Source organism: Pseudorca crassidens, chromosome 8 (assembly GCF_039906515.1).
Source record: "Pseudorca crassidens isolate mPseCra1 chromosome 8, mPseCra1.hap1, whole genome shotgun sequence".
Classification (NCBI taxonomy): Eukaryota; Metazoa; Chordata; class Mammalia; order Artiodactyla; family Delphinidae; genus Pseudorca; species Pseudorca crassidens.
Window position 1 is genome coordinate 51,471,899 of NC_090303.1, and position 25,818 is coordinate 51,497,716.

The 25,818-nt window shown below is 38.6% G+C and overlaps 1 protein-coding gene across 1 annotated transcript in view; it reads left to right on the plus strand.

Moving 5' to 3' along the window:
• The window catches only part of PEX1 (peroxisomal biogenesis factor 1), an 80,206-nt gene that overhangs the window by 23,630 nt on the left and 30,758 nt on the right, over positions 1 to 25,818 (plus strand). The window contains exons 7-16 of the mRNA XM_067746416.1: positions 2,437 to 2,560; positions 2,788 to 2,891; positions 3,794 to 3,876; positions 5,259 to 5,391; positions 9,745 to 9,841; positions 11,293 to 11,463; positions 13,306 to 13,460; positions 21,911 to 22,100; positions 22,528 to 22,694; positions 24,205 to 24,339. Coding sequence (XP_067602517.1) covers positions 2,437 to 2,560; positions 2,788 to 2,891; positions 3,794 to 3,876; positions 5,259 to 5,391; positions 9,745 to 9,841; positions 11,293 to 11,463; positions 13,306 to 13,460; positions 21,911 to 22,100; positions 22,528 to 22,694; positions 24,205 to 24,339 — 1,359 coding nt within the window. The remainder of the gene's footprint in view (positions 1 to 2,436; positions 2,561 to 2,787; positions 2,892 to 3,793; positions 3,877 to 5,258; positions 5,392 to 9,744; positions 9,842 to 11,292; positions 11,464 to 13,305; positions 13,461 to 21,910; positions 22,101 to 22,527; positions 22,695 to 24,204; positions 24,340 to 25,818) is intronic.

The following is a 25,818-nucleotide window of genomic DNA, read 5'->3' on the forward strand; positions in this document are numbered from 1 at the left end:
GGACTAGTGCCTGCCCCCTGGTGGGTGGAGCTGGATTTTGTGCCTCTAGTGAGCAGGGCTGTGTCAAGAGGTGTGTTTAGAGATGGCTGTGGGCTCAGGAAGACTTTAGGCAGCCTCTCTGCTCATGGGTGGGGCTGTGTTCCCACCCTGTTGGTTGTTTGGCCTGAGGCGTCCCAGCAGTGGAGCCTGCAGGCTGTTGGGTGAGGCCAGGTCTCAGTGCCAAAAGGTGACCTCTGGGAGAGCTCATGCCATGAACATTCCCTGGGGCCTCTGCCACCAGTGTCCTTGCCCCCACAGTGAGCCACAGCCAACCCCCCACCTCCCCAGGAAACTCTCTAAGACCCGCAGGTGGGTCTGGCCCAGGTTCCCATGGCATCACTGTTTTGCTCTGGGTCCCAGTGCATGTGAAACCTTGTGTGCACCCTCCAAGAGTAGAGTCTCTGTTTCCCCCAGTCCTGTGGAGCTCCTGCACTTAAGCCCCACTGGCCTTCAAAGCCAAGTACTCTGGTGGCTCCTCCTCCCAATGCCAGACCCCCAGGCTGGGCAGCCTGACATGGGGCTCCGAACTCTCACTCCTGTGGGAGAACCTCTGCAATATAATTATTTTCCAGTTTGTGGCTCACCTACCCGGCGGGTATGGGACTTGAGTATATTGCAAAAGCACTCCTCCTACCATCTCGTTGTGGCTTCTTCTTTATCTTTGGGTATAGAATATCTTATTTGGTAGGTTCTAGTCTTTTTTGTAGATGGTTATATAACAGTTGTGATTTGGGTGTTTCCTTGAGAGGAAGGTGAGGTCAAGTTCTTCTGTTCCACCATCTTGTCTCTGTCTAGTTGCTCAGTATCTTTTTTAAAAATATGTGAAGGAAATTTAACATTGTCTTGATAACTGCAGGATTTTCAAAGTCAGATATTTTGCTTTCTATATATATTACCTTGATATTCTTAAGAAATCTTTAAACATGTAGACCATATTATAAAAGTCTTTGGAACAGGGAACTACCATGGCTCTTGACTTTTTTTAAGTTTTCTTTTTTAAGTTTACAGGAGCTCTGCTTTTACCTCGGTTATTGATCTTGGTGGGGTTTTTTTTCAAAATTTAGGTCTTATGTACAAAAATAATTAGCCACTGCTCATTGTTTTTTTGTTTTTTTCTGGTGTCAGGAATGGAATATTACTACCGAATTTCTTTCCTGTCCTGAGTTGCATACTTTAGTGTAAGCTTTATGACCTTGGAAGGTCTCTCTCGGCTGATCATATCACTTAGGACTTAAGGATGTTTGATTCTAGAGGAACTATGAGTTGCTTTCTGATCCTAAAAGTCTTGATTTTAAATAGTTTTCATTTTCATTTTATGACTTCCTTTAGGTCTTTAATCCCATTGCACAATAATATTCAAAGAAGTAACTGACTATTTCTGTGATTTTTAAGAATGGGAAAATGATGCCTTTTCTTAGCTTAGGTTGCTTTTGGTGGTAAACATATTCTCAACTGAGCTTAATCAGTGGATCTAAGCTTGACTCTGAATAAAGAGAGATAACAGAAATGGACCAGTTGAGAAATGGTAGAATAGAGGTTTATTTTCCTAGGCAGATATTATCTTTCATTTAAGAATTTTTGTTATTCCCTTTTTAATTTCAAATAGATTTTTAAAACAATGTTAATCTAAAAGCATCAAAAATTAGCAGTGTTTTTCTCAGAATTTCTTAATACCTTTTGAACAGTTTATTAACACTCTACTTGTTGAGTACATCGGCCATATTAACAGGAAAAAAAAAGTGACACTAACATATAAAAAGTTTATTTTTCTCATGCGCAAAGAAGTTTGGAGGAGCTCAACGGGGTTAAACCATGTAACCAAGGATCTAGGCTCCTTTGGTCTTTTTCTTCTGCCATCTTTAGCCTTTGCCTCTCCTCCTCTTAGATGCAAGACATTTGCAGTAGTAATAGGTATCACGTCTGCATTCTTGGCAGCAGAAGGAAAGGCACAAAGCAGAATTCTTCTCCTTGCAAGGTTTCTCTACCTTTTAATTAGGAAGAGAAGGCTTTCCCATGGATTGCTGATTGTAAAGCATTGGCCAGAGTGCAGCCAGATGCATGCACACACAGTTCCAAGCTGGGAGTAGAGGAGTTTGCTCTCCCACTGTAGCGTTTGCTCTACAGTAGAGGGAGGCAAGGGAGAATGGGGCTGGAATGGTTATCAAGTGAGCTAGATTATGGTGTGTGTATCACTGGGCATAGAGAAAAGGAGCATTTAAAACTTTGCCACTTGTGTAAATGTTTCTTCAGGCTGTGCTGTACTCGTACTGTAATGTCAAATCCCAAATCTGTGCCTGTGAACATCATTTATTGGCAAGATAAGGTGTTAAAATAAGAATGTTAAGGTTAAGTTCATGTATTAGAATATCATTACTGTTCTTTCCTTTCCTCTGGCAGCTTAAAGACATAAGTGAAGAAGACATAAAAACTGTGTTCTATTCATGGCTACAGCAGTCTACTACTACCACACTTCCTCTGATAGTATCAGAGGAAGAATATATTAAGTTGGAAATGAAAGATGGTGAGTATATTTTATTTGTTATTTCAATATTTTTTCTATTAAAGTCAGAAAAATTTCATTGTTTTTCCAACTTGTGATATGTATGAACAGGAAACCTAATAATGATAATTAAACAGTAGATATTACGTATCAAAGAATGCCTCTGTTTAAATTTAAATAAATTTAAATTTTAAATTATTTCATCTCAGCTTTAGTACTAACTACATTTATTACCTTCCTTTTAATAGGGTTGAAGGAGTTTTCTCTGAATATAGTTCATTCTTGGGAAAAGGAAAAAGAAGAAACTCTTTTTCTGTTGAGTACCAATCTGCTACAGAAGATGACAATACAAGTAATGACATACTATTGAATATTTAATGAAATAATATTTTCACATGTGATTGATTCTAAAGTATGAATTTACCTGTTACATTGCATCCTAAAGTGTATTAGAAACTTGAATGGTAAGAGTAAGGAATAACTTGACTTAAAATATTTTATTCTATAATCTCTTTAACTTATCTAAACAAATTGTTGATTTATCCTAAATTTGAAATTGATGCCTCCACACAATTAAGTTTTAAGAATAGAATTGATCGTGTTAACTGGCAAGTGGATCATGATTTTAAAATCTTTTAGTACTGAAATAAATGAAAACTTAGCTTAGGGGTTTAATTTTTTTAATTCATATTTTTATTTGCAGTTTTGCTGCACAACCCATGTTGTTTTGTCGGTTCTTTATTTCTCAACTCTTCACAAATATTATCAGATCACTTCTCTTCCAGAAATATTTTTAAAGTGCTCCTTTTAGAATATTGTGTTTTGGTTAGGATATTCACTCTTATCCTTAATAAATTAAAGATTCTCTAGTCATTTAGAATTTCGGTGGTTTGAAATTAGACATTATTTGTCTACTTTTGAAATATAATTTAAGGAATACCATTCAGAGAAGATACAAATGTAAGATTGTGAAAAGAAATAAATGTGACAGAAATCAAAATTGCAAATAAAGATACATCTGTAAACTGTATTAAGAAGATGACATTCTTTACTGCTTGTTAACTGTAAATATTTATATTCCTTGGATGAGTAAATTATTATTGTTAGGGCTATTTTAAGTTATAATCTTGCGTGTACAATATATCTTTTCTCTCTGGTGTAACAGAATCAGCAATTCAGTTTCCTGGGACCCAAGAAAAACAGGCAAAAGGCATAACTTTGAAATGTAAAATTGATTTTTCCTTGCTACTATAGGTCCTTCTGGATCCTATGGTAAAAGAAGAAAACAGTGAGGAGATTGACTTTATTCTTCCTTTTTTAAAGCTGAACTGCTTGGGGTAAGAAGTTATGGCCAAACTACCATGTTTAGACACATTTGACATTATCTCTTCCAGGGCTTTTATGTGTAAATGTTAAATTAGATGTTAATATCATTGAGTAGTCTTACTAATGCAGTAGTAAATATTTTTTTCAAGGATTGTTTCTGTTTTCACACCTGGCTTAGTAATTTGCCTTCTCTTCTTAGATAACTAAAAGTCTGAAACTTATTAGAAATTTTACTTTGAGAGTTGATTTGTGAAAAGAGAGCCAACTAGATATGACCTGGATCATACATGCTTGAATAAAACAATAATCCTTTAAAATTAATAAATTAATTTTAAAAGTTAAATCTAAAAACATTAGTTGAATGTTTAAAAATATTTCAAATTAAGTTATTCCTTCACTATCTTATTGATGTACCGATTGGGGTTATTAGTGTTTTCCTCAACTTTAAGACAAACAAACCTGAAAAGAACCTCCTCAATTTCTTTAGCTCTTAATACAATATAATCTCACATAAACATTACTTCTTAGAATTCTTCACAGAGGCCTTTAGTAGATATAGTAGTAGTGATTTGATTTCCTGCAATAGTATAGTCTATAAATATTTTAGTAAAAGGATTAAACTATAAAGTAACAATGCTTAAATGTGGCATAATATTCAAGTATAAAGTAAAATCTCTTCAGTTCAGACTAATTTTAGGAATTTATGATATTTATTTTCAGAAATAAACTGGCAGTCAGAGTCAGGAAGTAGGTCAAAGTTCATATTTATATAATCTACAGATTGAAACTGGATTTCAAAAATGACATTTAAGAGGAAATAAGTCTTCAAGTATGCTAACACTTTAAAAACACCCATTTATGATAATGTTGGATGACAAACCAGAAATCATTTTCAGGGGGATATTTGTATGCATTAAGACAAATTCCTTAAGGAGTCCTATTAGGACAAAACTTTTAGTTACTGCACATGTTTGAAAGTAATAAAAATAGTTTTAAAATCTGTGACTCAGATTTGGCATTAATTCATTTTACTTTCAAGTAAGAGATCATTTTTAAGATTTTACTTTTTTTTTTTTTTTTTTTGGCGGTACGTGGGCCTCTCACTGATGTGGCCTCTCCCGTTGCGGAGCACAGGCTCCAGATGCGCAGGCCTAGCGGCCATGGCTCACGGGCCTATCCTGTCTGCGGCATGTGGGATCTTCCCAGACCGGGGCACGAACCCATGTCCCCTGCATCGGCAGGTGGACTCTCAACCACTGCACCACCAGGGAAGCTCAAGATTTTACTCTTTTTATTAACTCATTAAGTAGCCTGGGAAGAAAAGTTTCAGAATTTTTTATAGCTAGATTTTACCCTGTTTCAGTGTTTTATCATGCAATTTACATGTTTGCAGAGGAGTGAACTCCTTAGGCATCTCCTCCATGGAGCACATCACTCATAGCCTCCTAGGACGCCCTTTGTCTCGGCAGCTGATGGCCCTTGTGGCAGGACTTAGAAACGGAGCCCTTTTACTCACGGGAGGAAAGGTATGTGGTTAAAATGTGCTCGTTTTCACTAATTAGCAATTTTTAATTCTTCTCTTTGGGTTTTGATAATCTGTTATATAGGGTTGTTGATACCAGATATGGAAAGCATTCATTCATTCACTAATATTTTTGAGTGCCTGCTGTTAGATATTGGGAACGTGGTGATGAATAAGGCGATAGTCTCCCTGCACTTTTTCTATATCAATTGATATGATTGTATGAATTTTCTTTTTTAGGATGTTGGTAGGGTGTTAATAAGGTTGATTGATTTTCAAATGTTCAACCAGCCTTGCAAAACTGTAATAAATCCCACTTGGTCGTGGTCTGTTATTCTTTCCATAATATCTTATGGAAAAACCCAAATGAACTTTTTGGCCAACCCACACATTCCTGGGTTCTGTTTGCTAATATTCTGTTGAGGATTTTTGCATGTAAGTTCATGAGCAATATTAGCCTATAGTTTTCTGTTTTTGTACTGCATTTGTCTGGATTTGCTCTCAGGGTAATACTGGCCTCGTAAAGTAAGTGGAAAAGTATTCCCTCCTGTTCTGTTCTTTGGAAGAGATTGTATAAAATTGATGTTAATTCTTTAAAATGTTTTGTAACATCTCCACTGAAACCATCTGGGCCTAGAGATTTCTTTATAAATTCATTATAAATTCAAAGTCCTTAATTGTCTGTTTCATTTTGGCAGGCATTTGGTAGTTTGTAGTTTTTGAGGAACTGGTCAAGTATTTGAGCATAAAGTTGTTTGTAGCATTCTCTTACTGTGCTGGTAATAGATGCAGAATCTGTTGTGATGTCCCATTTCCTGTTATTGGTGATTTGTATCTTCTCTTGTTTTAATCTTTGTCAGTCTTGCGAGAGCTTCCCTGCCCTTTTAAGGGGCTTACGGTTTTATTCTCTACCAATGCATATTTTTTCCAGGGCTACGGTGTGGTCTTTGTGAGTCTTCGTGCTTTTTTTCAATTCAAAATTATAAGGCTTTTTCATTTCTATTCACTTTTAACTCTAGTATCATAACTTTTTTTTCCTCTTACTATCCCAGTTGCTCTCTTTTGATTCTTACTTAAAATATAGCAACTACTCCAATAATCTAAGTTTTCACTTTAGGAAGCTAGAAAAAGAAGAACAAATTAAATCCTGTGTAAGCAGAAGAAAAGAAATAATAAGAATTAGAGCAGAAATCAATGAATGGAAAACAGGAAATCAGTAGAGAAAATCAGTGAAACCAAAAGCTGGTTCTTTGAAAAGGTCAGTAAAATTGATAAGCCTCTATCCAGGCTAAGAAAAAAAAAAGAGGATACAAATTACTAATATAAGAAATGAAAAAGTGGATATCAATACAGATCCCATGGACATTAAAAGGATAATAAAGTAGTAATAGTAATAAACAACTCTGTGCCTAAAAATTTGATAACCTAGATGAATAGACCAATTCCTTGAAAGACACAAGGAGTCTGCCAGAACTCACAGAAGAAGATATGGACAATATAAAAAGGCCTATATCTATTAAAGTAGTTGAATCAGTAATTAATAACTTTCCAAAACAGAAAGCACCAGGCCCAGATGGGTTCACTGGTGAATTCTACCAAACCCTCAAGGAAGAAATTATACCAATTCTCTACAGTCTCTTTCAGAGGATAGAAGCAGAGGAAATACTTCCTAACTCATTCTGTGAGGCCAGCATTACCTAATAACAAAACCAGACAGAGGCATTACAAGAAAACTACAGACTAATATCTCTCATGAAAATAGATGCAAAAATCATCAACAAGAGATGAGCAAATCAAATCAACCAATATATTAAAAGAATTATATACCACAATCAAGTAGGATTTATTCCAGGTATGCAAGGCTGGTAAAATACAGCAACTACTCTACATGTTTTCTAGATGACCTGTGTCAAATTTCAAAATATATCATCGTGGTAGAATATTTATTTTGAAAAACAATATCCTACTGATGCAGAAACCAGAGTTCCTCCTTCTTACATAGAGGTAGCGTGATTAATAGAGCAAGTAGAAGACCTGAATTTGAGTCCCACCTTTGTTATATAGTTACTGGCTGTAACCTCAGGCAGTTTTCAGCTTCTTAACCTGCCTTTTAGGATTAACCTCACTTAAGAGAAATAATATATATGAAAGGTGCTATACAAATGTGAATTACTTTGAGTGAGAGAAAAGGCCCTCTGATTCAGCAAAAAGTGACAGGTGGGGCCTATACACCAGCACCCCTAATTTCTTTATTCTTTGGGGTCCAGTGACTTTAATTATAAATGCAATTCTGTAAACTATAATGATGGTAGTATTGTTGAATGCCTGCTAAATTTCAGACTTTGCACAATAAGCTTGGCTGTTTTTTCCAGTTCACAGTAATGAAAAGCAAAATATTACAGCTGGTACAGGGGTGTTAAAGCTAGACAAAGCAACAATGGTAAGAAATAGTAGTAGATTGGACTTCCCTGGTGGCACAGTGGTTAAGAATCCACCTGCCAATGCAGGGGACACGGGTTCAAGCCCTAGTCCAGGAAGATCCCACATGCCACAGAGCAACTAAGCCTGTGCACCACAACTACTGAGTCTGCGCTCTAGAGCCCGTGAGCCACAACTACTAAGCCCGCATTGCACAACTACTGAAGCCTGCATGCCTAGAGCCCCTGCTTTGCAACAAGAGAAGCCACCACAGTGGGAAGCCTATGCACCACAATGAAGAGTAGCCCCTCCTTGCTGCAACTAGAGAAAGCCCACACGCAGCAACGAAGACCCAACGCAGCCAAAAATAAATAAATTTATTAGGGGGAGAAAAAGGAAAGAAATAGTAGTAGATTGAGGGAGGAAACCTATATTAAAAGAATTATAGGGCTTCCCTAGTGGCGCAGTGGTTGAGAGTCCGCCTGCCGATGCAGGGGACACGGGTTCGTGCTCCAGTCTGGGAAGATCCCACATGCTGCGGAGCGGCTGTGCCCGTGAGCCATGGCCGCTGTGCCTGCGTGTCCGGAGCCTCTGCTCCACAAAGGGAGAGGCCACAACAGTGAGAGGCCCGTATACCGCAAAAAAAAAAAAAAAAAAAAAGAATTATAAAAACCTAACAGTGGCAGACATAGAGAATGGACTTGAGGACATGGGGAGGGGGAAGGGTAAGCTGGAACCAAGTGAGAGAGTGTCATGGACATATATACACTACCAAATGTAAAATAAATAGCTAGTGGGAAGCAGCCGCATAGCACAGGGAGATCAGCTCGGTGTTTTGTGACCACCTAGAGGGGTGGGATAGGGAGGGTGTAAGGGAGGGAGATGCAAGAGGGAAGAGATATGGGGATATATGTATACATATAGCTGATTCACTTTGTTAAAAAGCAGAAACTAACACAGCATTGTAAAGCAATTATACTCCAATAAAGATGCTATAAAAAATAAAATGAACACAGAATCCAAAAAAAAACCTAACAGTGTTCAGTCTTCTAAGGGGCACTTATAGCAATGTTTAGCAAAATTTAAATATGTATACCTTTTGATGTAGTAATTACACTTCTAGAAATTTATTCTGAAGGTATAATCTGACAAATAAGTAAACATATATGTATGGATATTTATTTTAGCTTTACTTACAATAGTTAAAAGTGGGAGTAGCATAAATATACAGCAGGAAGGGTTTTGATAAACACATTATGGTCCAGTACATCCTCACAGTGGTATTGTGCTAGGGAGCTGATGCAGCTCTGTATCTGTTGATAAAGAGGACAATGATTTATTATAAACCCTCAGGAGTACTGTAATCCCATGTTCTTAAATTTACATAAAATGTGTGTGGAGTGTCTGGAAGGATGATACAGCAAAACAGTTGACAGTAATTCTGTGATGTGGGACGATTACAGATTTTTAAAAAATTTTTTATTTATTTTTTGTGTGGTACGTGGGCCTCTCACTGCTGTGGCCTCTCCCGCTGCGGAGCACAGGCTCCGGACGCGCAGGCTCAGCGGCCATGGCTCACGGGCCCAGCCGCTCCGCGGCATGTGGGATCTTCCTTGACCGGGGCACGAACCCGTGTCCCCTGCATTGGCAGGAGGACTCTCAACCACTGCACCACCAGGGAAGACCCTATTACAGATTTTTTTTTTTTTACCTTTCTCTACTAAGTATTTACAATTATTTCGTATTTTTTAAATGTTATTTTATAATCAGGGATGTGGATTTTCTTTTTTTCCCAGCCGTATTGAGATGTAATTGTTATATAACATTGTGTAGTATATACTTGATTGATGAGGCTGAATCTTGGTGGTTATCACAGTGACAGAGGCTATTTCTGTGACTGAATATATTGAGAGTTCTAATTTAAGCAATTATTTTCTAGGGGAGTGGAAAATCAACTTTAGCGAAGGCAGTCTGTAAAGAAGCATTTAACTTATTGGATGCCCATGTGGAAATAGTTGACTGTAAAGCTTTACGAGGTATGAATATGGTAATACTCTACATAAATCTTTTTTCTGGTAGAAAGAAATGTTACTATTTAATGCTGGTAATCTAATAAATACAAATACCTAATCTTTAACTTTTCTGTTGGTCATTTAGTCATTAAAATTACTTAGAAATTTTAAATCTGGCTTTCGAATGTTTTTAGTGTTTCTAATAAAAATTTTAAAACTCTCCATATTTGATGGAGGCCTTTTTTTTTTTCCTAGCCAAAACTCTTTGTAGACTATATTCCTGAAAATTCCAACTTACACCACTCTGAAAAAGTTAGTATCTAGAATATACTCTAATGGGTATAGGTTACCTCTGACTTGCTTTGGGAAACATGTAGGGTGGCTGCTTCAGGGGAGGGAAAGTGGGTGACTAGGGACAGCAAAGAGGAGACTTACAGTTTATCACATACAGCTGACCCTTGAACAGTGTGAGTGTTGGGGTGCCAGCCTCTATGCAACGAAAGCCCTTTGTGTAACTTAGAGTCACAGCCCTCTGTATACGTGGTCCCTCTGTGTCCGCAGCCAGCCTTGGGTGGTACAGCACTGTGGTATTTACTGCTGGAAAAACCCACATATAAGTGGACTTGCACAGCTCAAACCCATGTTGTTCCTGGGTCAGCTGTACACTTGTACTTTTGAAAATCTTTGACATTTATATTATCTATTCAGTTTTTTAAAAATCAGAAATATTTTACTGAGTAGTTAATTTTTCCCCCCTTGGCTACCACTACCATATAGTCCCAGCTAGTCATTATATTCTGCTTTTTAATATAGTATATGATAGGAAACTAAGAAATGGCCTTTGAAAACCCATTACTTCATATTCTATAAATGTGGTTTCAGAGACATTGTCCATCTCTTTAGAGTCTTGCTTGAAGCCTCATGTGAAAATTTTGTTTGAGAACTAAGTAACAGGAACTCTTTATATTGGTTTATGAATTGGTATGTTCTCTGTTCTTTGAAAATTAAGTTGTAATTCACCAGGATGATTGAAGCCAAATTAATGATTCAAATATAGCAATTCTAGGATCTCTAGGTGGCTACCTTTGTGTTTGATTTTATCTGACTTGTGATCCCCTGCTTTCATTTATATTTTCCCACATCCTGCTTTTATTTTACTGTTTTGTTGTAAGCCATCTGAAGTTCTCCGTGGAATGAGGCAAGGATAAATAAATACATATGTATAGAAATTATAGTAGCATATTCCTTTTTTCAGTTTTATAAAATTCAGTACTTAGTCCTTTGAGGCTGTATTATTTAAACCATGTTAGTGATTAACGGATTTTAGTGATTGGTATATATATATAACAAAATACTGTATTGATTGAATTTTCATAGTCAAATCAATATTGAGCTTTTCTAATGCTTTCAATGGCAGCCTGACCTTTCCCAGCCCTCAAATAACAATAAAACTATTTCATATCTTCTGTGTTAAGGAAAAAGGCTTGAAAACATACAGAAAGCCCTAGAGGCAGCTTTCTCAGAGGCGGTGTGGCGGCAGCCTTCTGTTGTCCTGTTGGATGACCTGGATCTCGTTGTTGGCCTGCCTGCTCTTCCAGAACACGAGCACAGTCCTGAGGCTGTGCAGAGCCGGAGGCTCGCACATGGTAACGTAACGCGTTCATTCGCTGGCTGCAGGCCCTTGTCCTTTATCAGACAGCATTTCCAGTCTTCGTAGTAAATCTGCTCTCTTTAGAGAACAGAATATGTGCTATGTAATGTGTTGCTTTTGAGGCCTCTGGTAGCATTCTAATGTTGCTCTGTATTAGCAAAATCAGTAGAGTCAGAGCAGTGTGAAAATTCTACGAATTCATCATTAGTCTTTGGGGCCTTTTCATTCTCCTCCACTTATTAGAAATTGCTGAATTGTACAGATTTACTCTTGCTTTGTTCATTTGACAAATATTTCTGTGCACAGTCTATATTCTCAGAGTCTTGGAGAGGAAATAAAAGTAAACAAGTACAATGTTAGTACGGAAGACTGATAGTCATAATGGTAGCTACCATGTGTTGACTGCCCTTTCGGGGCTAGGGGTTGCTTTGTACTCTACATGCAGATATTCTCCTGGTTTTACAGGTGAGTAAACGGAAATTCAAAGATTATGTAATTTGTCCAGGATGACACAACTAGGAGGTAGGTAGGATATGTTCTCCTAGAAGTATGTACAGGGTGTGATAGGAGCACATACACTAAATTGAGGGTGGTATGGGAAATTATCAGGGTCTTTTAGGGGGAGTTCATAACTGAGATGAGTTTTTTTTTTTTTTTTTTTAATTTATTTTTAGCTGTGTTGGGTTTTTGTTGCTGCGCAAGGGCTTTCTCTAGTTATGGCGAGTGGGGGCTACTCCTTGTTGCAGTGCGCAGGCTTCTCATTGCAGTGGCTTCTCTCTTTGTGGAGCACAGGCTCTAGGCACATGGGCTTCAGTAGTTGCAGCACGCGGGCTCAGTAGTTGTGGTTCGCGGGTGCTAGAGCACAGGTTCAGTAAGTTGTAGCGCATGGGGCTTAGCTGCCCTGCAGCCTGTGGGATCTTCCCGGACCAGGGATTGAACCCATGTCCCCTGCATTGGTAGGTGGATTCTCAACCACTGCGCCACCAGGAAAGCCCCCTGAGATGAGTTTTGATGGAGTAGTAGAAGTTAGTATGGAACAGTTTCAGGCTAATGAAGATGCAAAGGAAGTGTGGTCCACAGGCAAAGGTACAGAGGTAGAAGAAATCACAGTATGCTGGACAATACTCCTTTGCCTAGAGCTTAGGGTTCAAGGAGAGGGTGGGACCAGGGTGGGGGTTAGAGGATTTTGCAGTCTTCTGCTGCCTCGAGGTTCTTAAGAGGTGAAATAGATAAAAAATGTAACCACAGTGGCTTGGGTTACTGTAAACTGGTGTTAATCTCACATTTGGAATCCTGTAGCATCTGCAAGACTTGTTAGTCTAGTGTTTAAGGGAATGCTGCAGATTTCTAGGTCAGGACTCGGATATATGTTATTAATGCCTGTTTCAGTTCTAACCTCGTGCCAGCCAAACCTTGCAAAAGCTAGGGTTGAAAGAGATTGTTCAGGAAGTCATAGGAGTATGAGCTGTATTTTGCTTACTTAAACTTCCATATTGTGTTCTATTTTCATCCTTCTATAATATTTATTTCAGAGACCCCTTTTCATTTACTTAATAAGATCTAGATGAAGGAACCTCACCTAGGCATTGTTCTGAGTGTACAGAGTTTACAGTGCTTCCTATACCTTCATTAGATTGACTAGAGCCTGGCCAATATTAGGTCCTCAGTAGATAAACTGATGAATGAATGGAAGATTAACTTAAACGGTAAAGAGGAGCCATTCCATTCATACTCCACCTTAAAGCTCAAGTTTAGGGTATTATTTTTAATGAATGTATGATTTTAAAATTTCATGCTTTTGTGTACTAAGTTTTTACACTATATTACTTAATTCTAGCTTTGAACGATGTGGTGAAAGAGTTTATTTCCATGGGAAGTTTGGTGGCACTGATTGCTACAAGCCAGTCTCAACATTCTCTACATCCTTTACTTGTTTCTGCTCAAGGAGTTCACATATTTCAGTGTGTCCAGCATATTCAACCTCCCGACCAGGTAACATACTACTTGTGAAGATTATTGAAATATGTCCCTTTTTTTTTTTTTGGCTGTGCTGTGTGTTATGCAGGATCTTAGTTTCCCAACCAGGGATTGAACCCATGCCCCCTGCAGTGGAAGTGTGGAATCTTAACCACTGGACCGCCAGGGAATTCCCATATGTCACTTTTTATATAAATTACATATTTTTCAATTTTATTCATGATTTATGGCTTTAAAGTAATGCTTATGTTAGTGATCTTAAGGGTTCTTAAAAATCGACCTTCAGTGAATGTTTTGCTATTAGATGCACAATTTTTGTTTGTAACCATCCGAAATATTATCAGGTACTTTCCAAGGAAATGTCTTTTTATAAAACAGCATTTCTTTTTTTTTTTCATTATTAAGTTTTCTTTTTTTATTCCATTTAAAAAGAAACAAAAACCCTAAAAATTCTGAACTGCTTCATTTCGCATTGGTAAAATCTGTAAATATACTATGGAAATTAGAATTTTTTTTCCACTTTAGTGAGATATAATTGACAAGTAAAATTATATATATTTAAAGTGTACCACATGATGATTTGCTATACATGTACATTGTGAAATCTTTACCACAATCAAGTTAATTAACACATCCATCACCTCACATATTTACCTTTTTTTAAGCATTTCTTCTTTTAAAACTTTGACTAAACTGGTTTTTTTTTTACCAGCACTAATATTCTGTACCCATTATGACTCTGGCACACATTTCCAACATGTGGGTTTTTTCCCCACACCATCAAGCAATTTTTGGACACCAACTGGGTGTCCTGCAATTCAGCTCAATTCTGACACTACCCAGAGTGAGCATCAGATTCCACAGGTTAAGGCCTCAGTTCTACAAGACAGCCCTCCACTTTAGATGCCAATGTCACCTGTGCTTCTGACTGGTGATAAGTCCGAGGTTCCTACTATTCCCTCTTTGGGTTCAATTAATTTGCTAGAACAACTCACAGAACTTGGGAAACTAGTTTACTCACTAGATTACCAGTTTGTTACAAAGAATATTAAAGGGTACAAATCAACAGTCAGATGAAAAGATACATAGGATGGAGTCCGAAACAAAGGAGCTTCTGTCCTTGTGGAGTTCGGGGCCTGGCCCGGTGGCACATGGAAGTGTTCTGGTTCTCCAACCTGGGAGCTCTCCAACCCCGTCCTTTTAGGTTTTTATGGAAACTTTGTTACATAGGCATGACTGATTAAAGCACTGGCCATTGTCATTGATTCAGCCTTCAGTCCCTCTCCCCTCCCTGGGAATCAGGGGGTGGGACTGAAAGTTTCAATCCTCTAGTCAAGGTTGGTTCCCCTGGCAACCAGCCCCCATACTTAGGTGCTTTCCAAAAGTCACCTCATTAACGTAAACTCAGGTGAGGCTAAAAGGGGTTTGTTATTAATGTCAAGACACCTTTATCACTCTTATCATTAGGACATTTTAAGGGTTTTAGGAGATCTGTGCTAGAAGCAAGACAAAGACCAAATATATACAAGCACATACAGCCCATCATCTCCTCAGGAGACTTCAATCCTGATGGTTTTAGTGGCAGCACGCTCAAAAAGAATGTTCTGGGACAGGCAAGCATATTTTAACTTCTTGTTTAAAATTCTTACGTCTACTCTAAATATTCAGACCCTGTGCTAATTAACTGTTATTGAAGAATAAAAATACACCTGTTATTAAGCATAACAGAATGGTAGTGGTATTGGTCATTGAATGTGTTTTTAGAATATGTTTTTTTAAAAAGTGGTTTTTTTTTTTTAACATCTTTATTGGAGTATAATTGCTTTACAATGGTATGTTAGTTTCAGCTTCACAACAAAATGAATCAGTTATTTATATACATATATTCCCATATCTGTTCCCGCTTGCGTCTCCCTCCCTCCCACCCCTCCAGGCGGTCACAAAGCACCAAGCTGATCTCCCTGTGCTATGCGGCTGCTTCCCACTAGCTATCTACCTTACGTTTGGTAGTGTATATATGTCCATGCCTCTTTATCGCTTTGTCACCGTTTACCCTTCCCCCTCCCCATAGCCTCAAGTCCATTCTCTAGTAAGTCTGTGTCTTTATTCCTGTTTCACCCCTAGGTTTTTCATGACATTTTTTTTTTTTTTAAATTCCATATATATGTGTTAGCATATGGTATTTGTCTCTCTCTTTCTGACTTACTTCACTCTGTATGACAGACTCTAGGTCTATCCACCTCATTACAAATAGCTCAATTTCGTCTCTTTTTATGGCTGAGTAATATTCCATTGTATATATGTGCCACATCTTCTTTATCCATTCATCCGATGATGGACACTTAGGTTGTTTCCATCTCTGGGCTATTGTAAATAGAGCTGCAATGAACATTTTGGTACATGACTCTTTTTGAATTATGGTTTTCTCAGGGTATATGCCCAGTAGTGGGATTGCTGGGTCATATGGTAGTTCTATTTGTAGCTTTTTAAGGAACCTCCATACTGTTCTCCACAGTGGCTGTATCAATTTACATTCCCACCAACAGTGTAAGAGGGTTCCCTTTTCTCCACACCCTCTCCAGCATTTATTGTTTCTAGATTTTTTGATGATGGCCATTCTGACTGGTGTGAGATGATATCTCATTGTCGTTTTGATTTGCATTTCTCTAATGATTAGTGATGTTGAGCATTCTTTCATGTGTTTGTTGGCACTCTGTATATCTTCTTTGGAGAAATGTCTGTTTAGGTCTTCTGCCCATTTTTGGATTGGGTTGTTTGTTTTTCTGTTATTAAGCTGCATGAGCTGCTTATAAATTTTGGAGATTAATCCTTTGTCAGTTGCTTCATTTGCAAATATTTTCTCCCATTCTGAGGGTTGTCTTTTGGTCTTCTTTATGGTTTCCTTTGCTGCGCAAAAGCTTTTAAGTTTCATTAGGTCCCATTTGTTTACTTTTGTTTTTATTTCCATTTCTCTAGGAGGTGGGTCAAAAAGGACCTTGCTGTGATTTATGTCATAGAGTGTTCTGCCTATGTTTTCCTCTAAGAGTTTGATAGTTTCTGGCCTTACATTTAGGTCTTTAATCCATTTTGAGCTTATTTTTGTGTATGGTGTTAGGGAGTGATCTAATCTCATACTTTTACATGTAGCTGTCCAGTTTTCCCAGCACCACTTATTGAATAGGCTGTCCTTTCTCCACTGTACATTTCTGCCTCCTTTGTCAAAGATAAGGTGACCATATGTGCGTGGGTTTATCTCTGGGCTTTCTATCCTGTTCCATTGATCTATCTTTCTATTTTTGTGCCAGTACCATACCGTCTTGATAACTGTAGCTTTGTAGTATAGTCTGAAGTCAGGGAGCCTGATTCCTCCAGTTCCTTCTTTCGTTCTCAAGATTGCTTTGGCTATTCGGGGTCTTTTGTGTTTCCATACAAATTGCAAAATTTTTTGTTCTAGTTCTGTGAAAAATGCCAGTGGTAGTTTGATAGGGATTGCATTGAATCTATAGATTGCTTTGGGTAGTAGAGTCATTTTCACAATGCTGATTCTTCCAATCCAAGAACATGGTATATCTCTCCATCTATTTGTATCATCTTTAATTTCTTTCATCAGTGTCTTATAATTTTCTGCATACAGATCTTTTGTCTCCTTAGGTAGGTTTATTCCTAGATATTTTATTCTTTTTGTTGCAGTGGTAAATGGGAGTGTTTTCTTGATTTCACTTTCAGATTTTTCATCATTAGTATATAGGAATGCCAGAGATTTCTGTGCATTAATTTTGTATCCTGCCACTTTACCAAATTCATTGATTATCTCTAGTAGTTTTCTGGTAGCATCTATAGGGTTCTCTATGTATAGGATCATGTCATCTGCAAACAGTGACAGCTTTACTTCTTCTTTTCCGATTTGGATTCCTTTTATTTCCTTTTCTTCTCTGATTGCTGTGGCTAAAACTTCCAAAACTATGTTGAATAAGAGTGGTGAGAGTGGGCAACCTTGTCTTGTTCCTGATCTTAGTGGAAATGCTTTCAGTTTTTCACCATTGAGGATGATGTTTGCTGTGGGCTTGTCATATATGGCCTTTATTATGTTGAGGAAAGTTCCCTCTATGCCTACTTTCTGCAGGGTTTTTATCATAAACGGGTGTTGAATTTTGTCAAAAGCTTTCTCTGCATCTATTGAGATGATCATATGGTTTTTCTTCTTCAGTTTGTTAATATGGTTTATCACATTGATAGATTTGCGTATATTGAAGAATCCTTGCATTCCTGGAATAAACCCCACTTGATCATGGTGTATGATCCTTTTAATGTGCTGTTGGATTCTGTTTGCTAGTATTTTGTTGAGGATTTTTGTATCTATGTTCATCAGTGATATTGGCCTGTAGTTTTCTTTCTTTGTGACATCCTTGTCTGGTTTTGGTATCAAGGTGATGGTGGCCTCGTAGAAGGAGTTTGGGAGTGTTCCTCCCTCTGCTATATTTTGGAAGAGTTTGAGAAGGACAGGTGTTAGCTCTTCTCTAAATGTTTGATAGAATTCGCCTGTGAAGCCATCTGGTCCTGGGCTTTTCTTTGTTGGAAGATTTTTAATCACAGTTTCAATTTCAGTGCTTGTGATTGGTCTGTTCATATTTTCTATTTCTTCCTGATTCAGTCTTGGCAGGTTGTGTATTTCTAAGAATTTGTCCATTTCTTCCAGATTGTCCATTTTATTGGCATAGAGTTGCTTGTAGTAATCTCTCATGATCTCTTTTATTTCTGCAGTGTCAGTTGTTACCTCTCCTTTTTCATTTCTAATTCTATTGATTTGAGTCTTCTCCCTTTTTTTCTTGATCAGTCTGGCTAGTGGTTTATCTATTTTGTTTATCTTCTCAAAGAACCAGCTTTTAGTTTTATTGATCTTTGCTATTGTTTCCTTCATTTCTTTTTCATTTTTTTCTGATCTGATTTTTATGATTTCTTTCCTTCTGCTAGCTTTGGGGTTTTTTTGTTCTTCTTTCTCTAATTGCTTGAGGTGCAAGGTTAGGTTGTTTATTCGAGATGTTTCCTGCTTCTTAAGGTGGGCTTGTATTGCTATAAACTTCCCCCTTAGAACTGCTTTTGCTGCATCCCACAGGTTTTGGGTCGTTGTGTCTCCATTGTCATTTGTTTCTAGGTATTTTTTGATTTCCTCTTTGATTTCTTCAGTGATCACTTCATTATTAAGTAGTGTATTGTTTAGCCGCCATGTGTTTGTATTTTTTACAGATCTTTTCCTGTAATTGATATCTAGTCTCATGGCGTTGTGGTCAGAAAAAATACTTGATACAATTTCAATTTTCTTAAATTTACCAAGGCTTGATTTGTGACCCAAGATATGATCTATCCTGGAGAATGTTCCATGAGCACTTGAGAAGAATGTGTATTCTGTTGTTTTTGGATGGAATGTCCTATAAATATCAATTAACTCCATCTCGTTTAATGTATCATTTAAAGCTTGTGTTTCCTTATTTATTTTCATTTTGGATGATCTGTCCATTGGTGAAAGTGGGGTGTTAAAATCCCCTACTATGAATGTGTTACTGTCGATTTCCCCTTTTATGGTTGTCAGTATTTGCCTTATGAATTGAGGTGCACCTATGTTGGGTGCATAAATATTTACAATTGTTATATCTTCCTCTTGGATCGATCCCTTGATCATTATGTAGTGTCCTTCTTTGTCTCTTCTAATAGTCTTTGTTTTAAAGTCTATTTTGTCTGATATGAGAATTGCTACTGCAGCTTTCTTTTGGTTTCCATTTGCATGAAATACCTTTTTCCATCCCCTTACTTTCAGTCTGTATGTGTCTCTAGGTCTGAAGTGGGTCTCTTGTAGACAGCAAATATATGGGTCTTGTTTTTGTATCCATTCAGCCAATCTGTGTCTTTTGGTGGGAGCATTTAGTCCATTTACATTTAAGGTAATTATCGATATGTGTGTTCCTATTCCCATTTTCTTAATTGTTTTGGGTTCGTTATTGTAGGTCCTTTCCTTCTTTTGTGTTTCTTGCCTAGAGAAGTTTCTTTAGCAGTTGTTGTAGAGCTGGTTTGGTGGTGCTGAACTCTCTCAGCTTTTGCTTGTCTGTAAAGGTTTTAATTTCTCCATCAAATCTGAATGAGATCCTTGCTGGGTAGAGTAATCTTGGTTGCAGGTTTTTCTCCTTCAACACTTTCAATATGTCCTGCCACTCCCTTCTGGCTTGCAGAGTTTCTGCTGAAAGATCAGCTGTTAACCTTATGGGGATCCCCTTGTGTGTTATTTGTTGTTTTTCCCTTGCTGCTTTTAATATGTTTTCTTTGTATTTAATTTTTGACAGTTTGATTAATATGTGTCTTGGCGTATTTCTCCTTGGATTTATCCTGTATGGGACTCTGTGTGCTTCCTGGACTTGATTAACTATTTCCTTTCCCATATTAGGGAAGTTTTCAACTATAATCTCTTCAAATATTTTCTCAGTCCCTTTCTTTTTCTCTTCTTCTTCTGGAACCCCTATAATTTGAATGTTGGTGCGTTTAATGTTGTCCCAGAGGTCTCTGAGACTGTCCTCAGTTCTTTTCATTCTTTTTTCTTTATTCTGCTCTGCAGTAGTTATTTCCACTATTTTATCTTCCAGGTCACTTATCCGTTCTTCTGCCTCACTTATTCTGCTATTGATCCCATCTAGAGTACTTTTAATTTCATTTATTGTGTTGTTCATCGTTGCTTGTTTCATCTTTAGTTCTTCTAGGTCCTTGTTAACTGATTCTTGCAATTTGTCCATTCTATTGTCCATTCTATCTCCAAGATTTCGGATCAACCTTACTATCATTATTCTGAACTCTTTTTCAGGTAGACTGCCTATTTCCTCTTCATTTGTTAGGTCTGGTGGGTTTTTATCTTGCTCCTTCATCTGCTGTGTGTTTTTGTGTCTTTTCATTTTGCTTATCTTACTGTGTTTGGGGTCTCCTTTTTTGCAGGCTGAAGGTTCATAGTTCCTGTTGTTTTTTGTGTCTGTCCCCAGTGGCTAAGGTTGGTTCAGTGGGCTGTGTAGGCTTCCTGGTGGAGGGTACTAGTGCCTGTGTTCTGGTGGATGAGGCTGGATCTTGTTTTTCTGGTGGGCAGGTCCACGTCTGGTGGTGTGTTTTGGGGTGTCTGTGGACTTATTATGATTTGGGGCAGCCTCTCTGCTAATGGGTGGGGTTGTGTTCCTGTCTTGCTAGTTGTTTGGCATAGGATGTCCAGCACTGTAGCTTGCTGGTCGTTGAGTGAAGCTGGGTGCTGGCGTTGAGATGGAGATCTCTCGGAGATTTTTGCTGTTTGATATTATGTGCAGCTGGGAGGCCTCTTGTGGACCAGTGTCCTGAAGTTGGCTCTCCCACCTCAGAGGCACAGCACTGACTCCTGGCTGCAGCACCAAGAGCCTTTCATCCACAGGGCTCCTTAATTTGGGATGATTCCTTGTCTATTCAGGTATTCCACAGATGCAGGGTATATCAAGTTGATTGTGGAGCTTTAATCCGCTGCTTCTGAGGCTGCTGGGAGAGATTTCCCTTTCTCTTCTTTGTTCTCACAGTTCCCAGGGGCTCAGCTTTGGATTTGGCCCCGCCTGTGCGTGTAGGTCGCCGGAGGGCGTCTGTTCTTTGCTCAGACAGGACGGGGTTAAAGGAGCCGCTGATTCGGAGGCTCTGGCTCACCCAGGCCGGGGGGTAGGGAGGGTCACGGAGTGCGGGGCGGGCCTGCAGCGGGCAGAGGCCGGCGTGACGTTGCAGCCTGAGGCGCGCCGTGCGTTCTCCCGGGGGAGCCGTCCCTGGATCCCGGGACCCTGGCAGTGGCGGGCTGCACAGGCTCCCCGGAAGGGCGTGTGGCTAGTGACCTGTGTTCGCACACAGGCCTCCTGGCGGCGGCAGCAGCGGCCCTAGCGTCCCATGTCCGTCCCTGGGCTCCGCACTCTTAGCCGCGGCTCGCGCCCGTCCCTGGAGCTCTCTCAAGCAGCGTTCTTAATCCCCTCTCCTCGTGCACCAGGAAACAAAGCTAGAATTATGTTTTATAGGAATAACAACCCTTAAAGGAACCAAAATAAAAATCTTCTTACTGGAGAAAGAGAGCAATCATTATGAATGTGATTTTTTTTTTTTTACAACTTTATTAAGGTGTAATTGAAGACAACATACTCACTATTTAAAGTGTACAATTTGATGAGTTTTAACACACACACATATATATATACACACACACACACACACACCATGAAACCATCACCACAATTAAAGTAGCAAACATTTCCATCCCTCCTCCCGTATGTTTCCTACTGCTCCTTTGTGTTCATTCCTCCCCAACTCCACCAGCAAGCAAACACCAATCTGCTTTCTGTCCCTGTAGATTATGTCAACCTGATATTTCTCAAAATACATGTACAAAAATTTGCACTTGAGTAAAACTATAAATTTGAATTTTGTGTTTTTTTCTTTAGGATCAAAGATGTGAAATTCTGTATAATGTAATAAAAAATAAACTAGACTGTGATATGAGCAAGTTCACTGATCTTGATCTGCAGTGTATAGCAAAAGAAACTGAAGGGTTTGTGGCTAGAGATTTTACAGTGCTTATGGATCGAGCCATACATTCTTGTCTCTCTCATCAGAGTATATCCACCAGGGAAGGTAAGTTTTACTGTTAAAACTAAAATTTGGACTCTTCTTTCCGTCGTGGAGAAGTGTAATTGTAGTAAGGTAAGAATTAAATATATCCATTTTAGTATTCAAATAAGCAGCTATTTGAGTAGAAAATTGGCATTTCCAGCTAAATTGATGTCATTTTTTTTAATTGAGTTAAGATTGGCTAAGTGAAATCAGACGGAGAAAGACAAATAACATGATTTCACTCATATGTGGAACATAAAAAACAAAAAAATAAATGAACAAACCAAACTAAACATAAACACTTAGATACAAAGAACAGAGTGGTGGTTACTAGGGTGGAAGGGGTAAGGGAGGGGAAAATGAGTAAGAGAGGTCAACTGTATGACAATATGTTTTGAACATTCATATACAAATAGGACTACCAAAAGTTTCGTTTATTTTTAAACAGAATTAGTTTTAACAACATTGGACTTGCGAAAGGCTCTCCAAGGATTTATTCCTGTGTCTCTGCGAAATGTCGACCTGCATAACCCTAGGGACCTGGGCTGGGATAAGATTGGCGGATTACATGAAGTTCGGCAGATACTTGTGGACACTATCCAGTTACCAGCCAAGGTACTTAAAAAACAACCAAACCAAGCACTACCAACTGCCAGAAGAACCACTGAGTCATCCATCGGTTCTGGCTGTATATGTTGGCTTGCCCAGCTTCCGTTTGGTCCAACAAGTATTTATTATTACCAAGTAAATGTCCAGTCCTACTTTTGGCGCTCTAACAGATTTTTAAAGTATCTGATGTATTCCTTGCCTGGAAAGAAAGCTGAGGTGATATTTATAGTAAACACATTTTGATGTGAATTTCAGAGTTCTTATGTTTTTCTTGAATCGTCCAGGTTGTACTAAAGCAAATGAACTGTCAGCTAGGGTTGAGCAGAAACAGATAGGAATAAACTGGCAGGCGGGAGAGTCATTTAGATCCACAGAGCTGATGGATTAAGCCAGATTTCTAAACTCTGGGTGCCAGTCTAGAAAGGCAGAGTTAGCAGGCAGCATAGACCAGGCAGACAGCAGGATAGAGGGGGCAGCTGTAGATTGCTCGTTAGAAGATCAAAAGTAGAATCTAGGAGGTGGTGTGTTTGAATCAGAAACCTGAGAGAAAAGGATCTTTGCATGAGATCAGGGGCCCATCCAAAGAGATAAAGAAATGGGTAAGGATCTCAGTTACATGTAAGGACCTCAGTTACAGACAGTCCTGGGAACTGTCTGGTAGGGCCTGGGAGATACTGAGTGCAGCCCAGGACTGGGGGTTAAAGCCTGTTTGGGAGAACAGGGGCGTGGGAAGTACTTGCCTGCGGATCATGACCCCAAATGCTGGGTCTGGGCACCAAACATCAGTATCCAGATACATCCCGGGCCAGGTACGTGAGGCCATCTGCGTAAGTGCTGACTTTGGGGCCTCCTTCAGATTAGAATGGAGGTCGAGGTGAGGTTGAAATTGTGTCAACACGTGGTACTAAATAGGTGTACTTAATAGAGGAGACTAGGAGATTGCTGACAGTAGTAGCCTGATGTTTGGCTCACCTGTTCAAAAAGTTTTCTTGCTGAGAAGCTGGTGATTTAGAAGATAATTTAGAAGCAGTCAGTTACTTGTTCAGCATTGAGACTCTTGGGAGATTTTACTGTCGATTATAATTACACATGCTTCTCTATTATTTATTTTCTTCCTTTGATTGAATATATTTGAATATACATAGCTGTCATAACTTGCCCCATGAACCATACAAGTGGAAGGCAGTATACTTGTTAAAAGGTTGGGTTTTATTTTCTTAATGTAGTACTATTATAATGTTTGAAAAAAAAAAAAAAACAGGAAAAAATGGAAAGAAGTTCTGATGCATTTATATGCTTTTTATGTGGACTGTATTCCATGGTCCAATTGGGAAAAATCTGTGGTAGTTCCTTTGAGTTCGTTTATTATTCTGAGTAGGAATGTTTTTTTCTATCATTGTACTGTCATAAAGATGGCCACTGTTACCACCCAAGTACTTTTTTCTATACATTGATCTTTGGCCACTGCTTAGTCATTTGTTTTAGAGTTGAGCTCTTTGTCATATTTTTCTTTCAGTACCCAGAATTATTTGCAAACTTGCCCATACGACAAAGGACAGGAGTGCTGTTGTATGGTCCTCCTGGAACAGGAAAAACCTTACTAGCTGGAGTAATTGCACGAGAGAGTGGAATGAATTTTATTAGTGTCAAGGTATGTTTGGCATTTATCTTTTTTCTCTTCTTTTTTCTTTAACTGAGGGAAAATTTACATAATTAACTATTTTAAAGTGTACAGGTCAGTGGCATTTAGTGCATTCACAATGCTGTGTAGCCAGCACCTCTCTCTAGTTGCAAAACTTTTTCAGCCCATTCTCCTTCCCCCAGCCCCTGGCAACCACTAATCTGCTTTCTGTCTCTATGGATTTGTCTGTTCTAGCTATTTCATATAAAAGAAATCATGCAATATGTCACCTTTTGTGTCTGGCTTCTTTCACTTAGCATAATGTTTTCAGGGTTCATCCAAGTTGTAGCATGCCTCAGTAGTTCAGTACTTTTTTTTTTTTTTTTTAGTTCTTTTTTTTTAGTTCAGTACTTTTTATGGCGGGATGATATTGTCTTTTTTAAGGTGGTGTGGATATGCCACAGCTTGTTTATCCATTCATCACTGGTGGACATTTGGGTTGTCCCCATTTTTTGGCTGTTATGAATAATGCTGCTATAAACATTTGTGTATAAATTTCTGTGTGGACATATGTTTTCATTTCTCTGGAATACATATATACCCAGGAGTGTAATTTCTGGGTCATATGGTAATTCTATGTGTAAGTTTTTGAGGACCGCACCATCTTACATTCCTACCAGCAGTGTGTGAGTGAGTATACCTATTTCTCCATATCCTCGCCAACACCATTTATGTTTCTTGATAGCGGGTTAATCTCATATTTGGAAAACTAGTAGGAGCAGTGATCCATCTATTAGTTAAACTGTGTGGGAAATTGAATAATGAGGCATCTCTCTTTTGGAGGGCTTATTATGTTCTTGCTTAAGGCAGATCTTCATGCATAATCATGCATTATAAAATAGAATTACGCCTAAATAATCAGATAAAAGAGCAAACTTGAAGGGGGAAGAAAACCTAGAAGACTAGGGGCTGGAGACCACACTAAGGCAGGAAGCTGGGGTTTTTATTTGTTGGCTATATTTCACCCTTGCTGTGTCACACCAAGTTAAATTTTTTCAGATACAGGGTGAGTATGGTCATTAAAGGACATGCTAGCAGATCATTTTGGGTACTGCTTCACACTCCACCACTGGTGTGTCATTATGGTCTGGGATGTGCTGTCTTATTTGTACAGCTTCAGCACCCCAGCAATATTTGTTTGCCAAAGAGTGGTTACATTTCAAGGCAAAGTAATCATATGCAGATTTCCCCCCACCATCCGGAAGTAGAGTGTTTCTATGAAACATTACTGTAAACTGAAATGGTAGAAAACAAAGAAGCAATTGGACACATCTTGCTAATGGATGGACAAAATAAGTCGAGATAAAGCACAGATGCTCCCAGACACAGTTCAAAACTATGATGGCTTGATGCTGTGTGTAGTTCCCTAGAAAGAAGCTTCGTGGCGCCACTGTTGCCGCTGGGGTATGTTCTGCCTCTCCAACAGCTCACAGCGGGATAAACACTGAA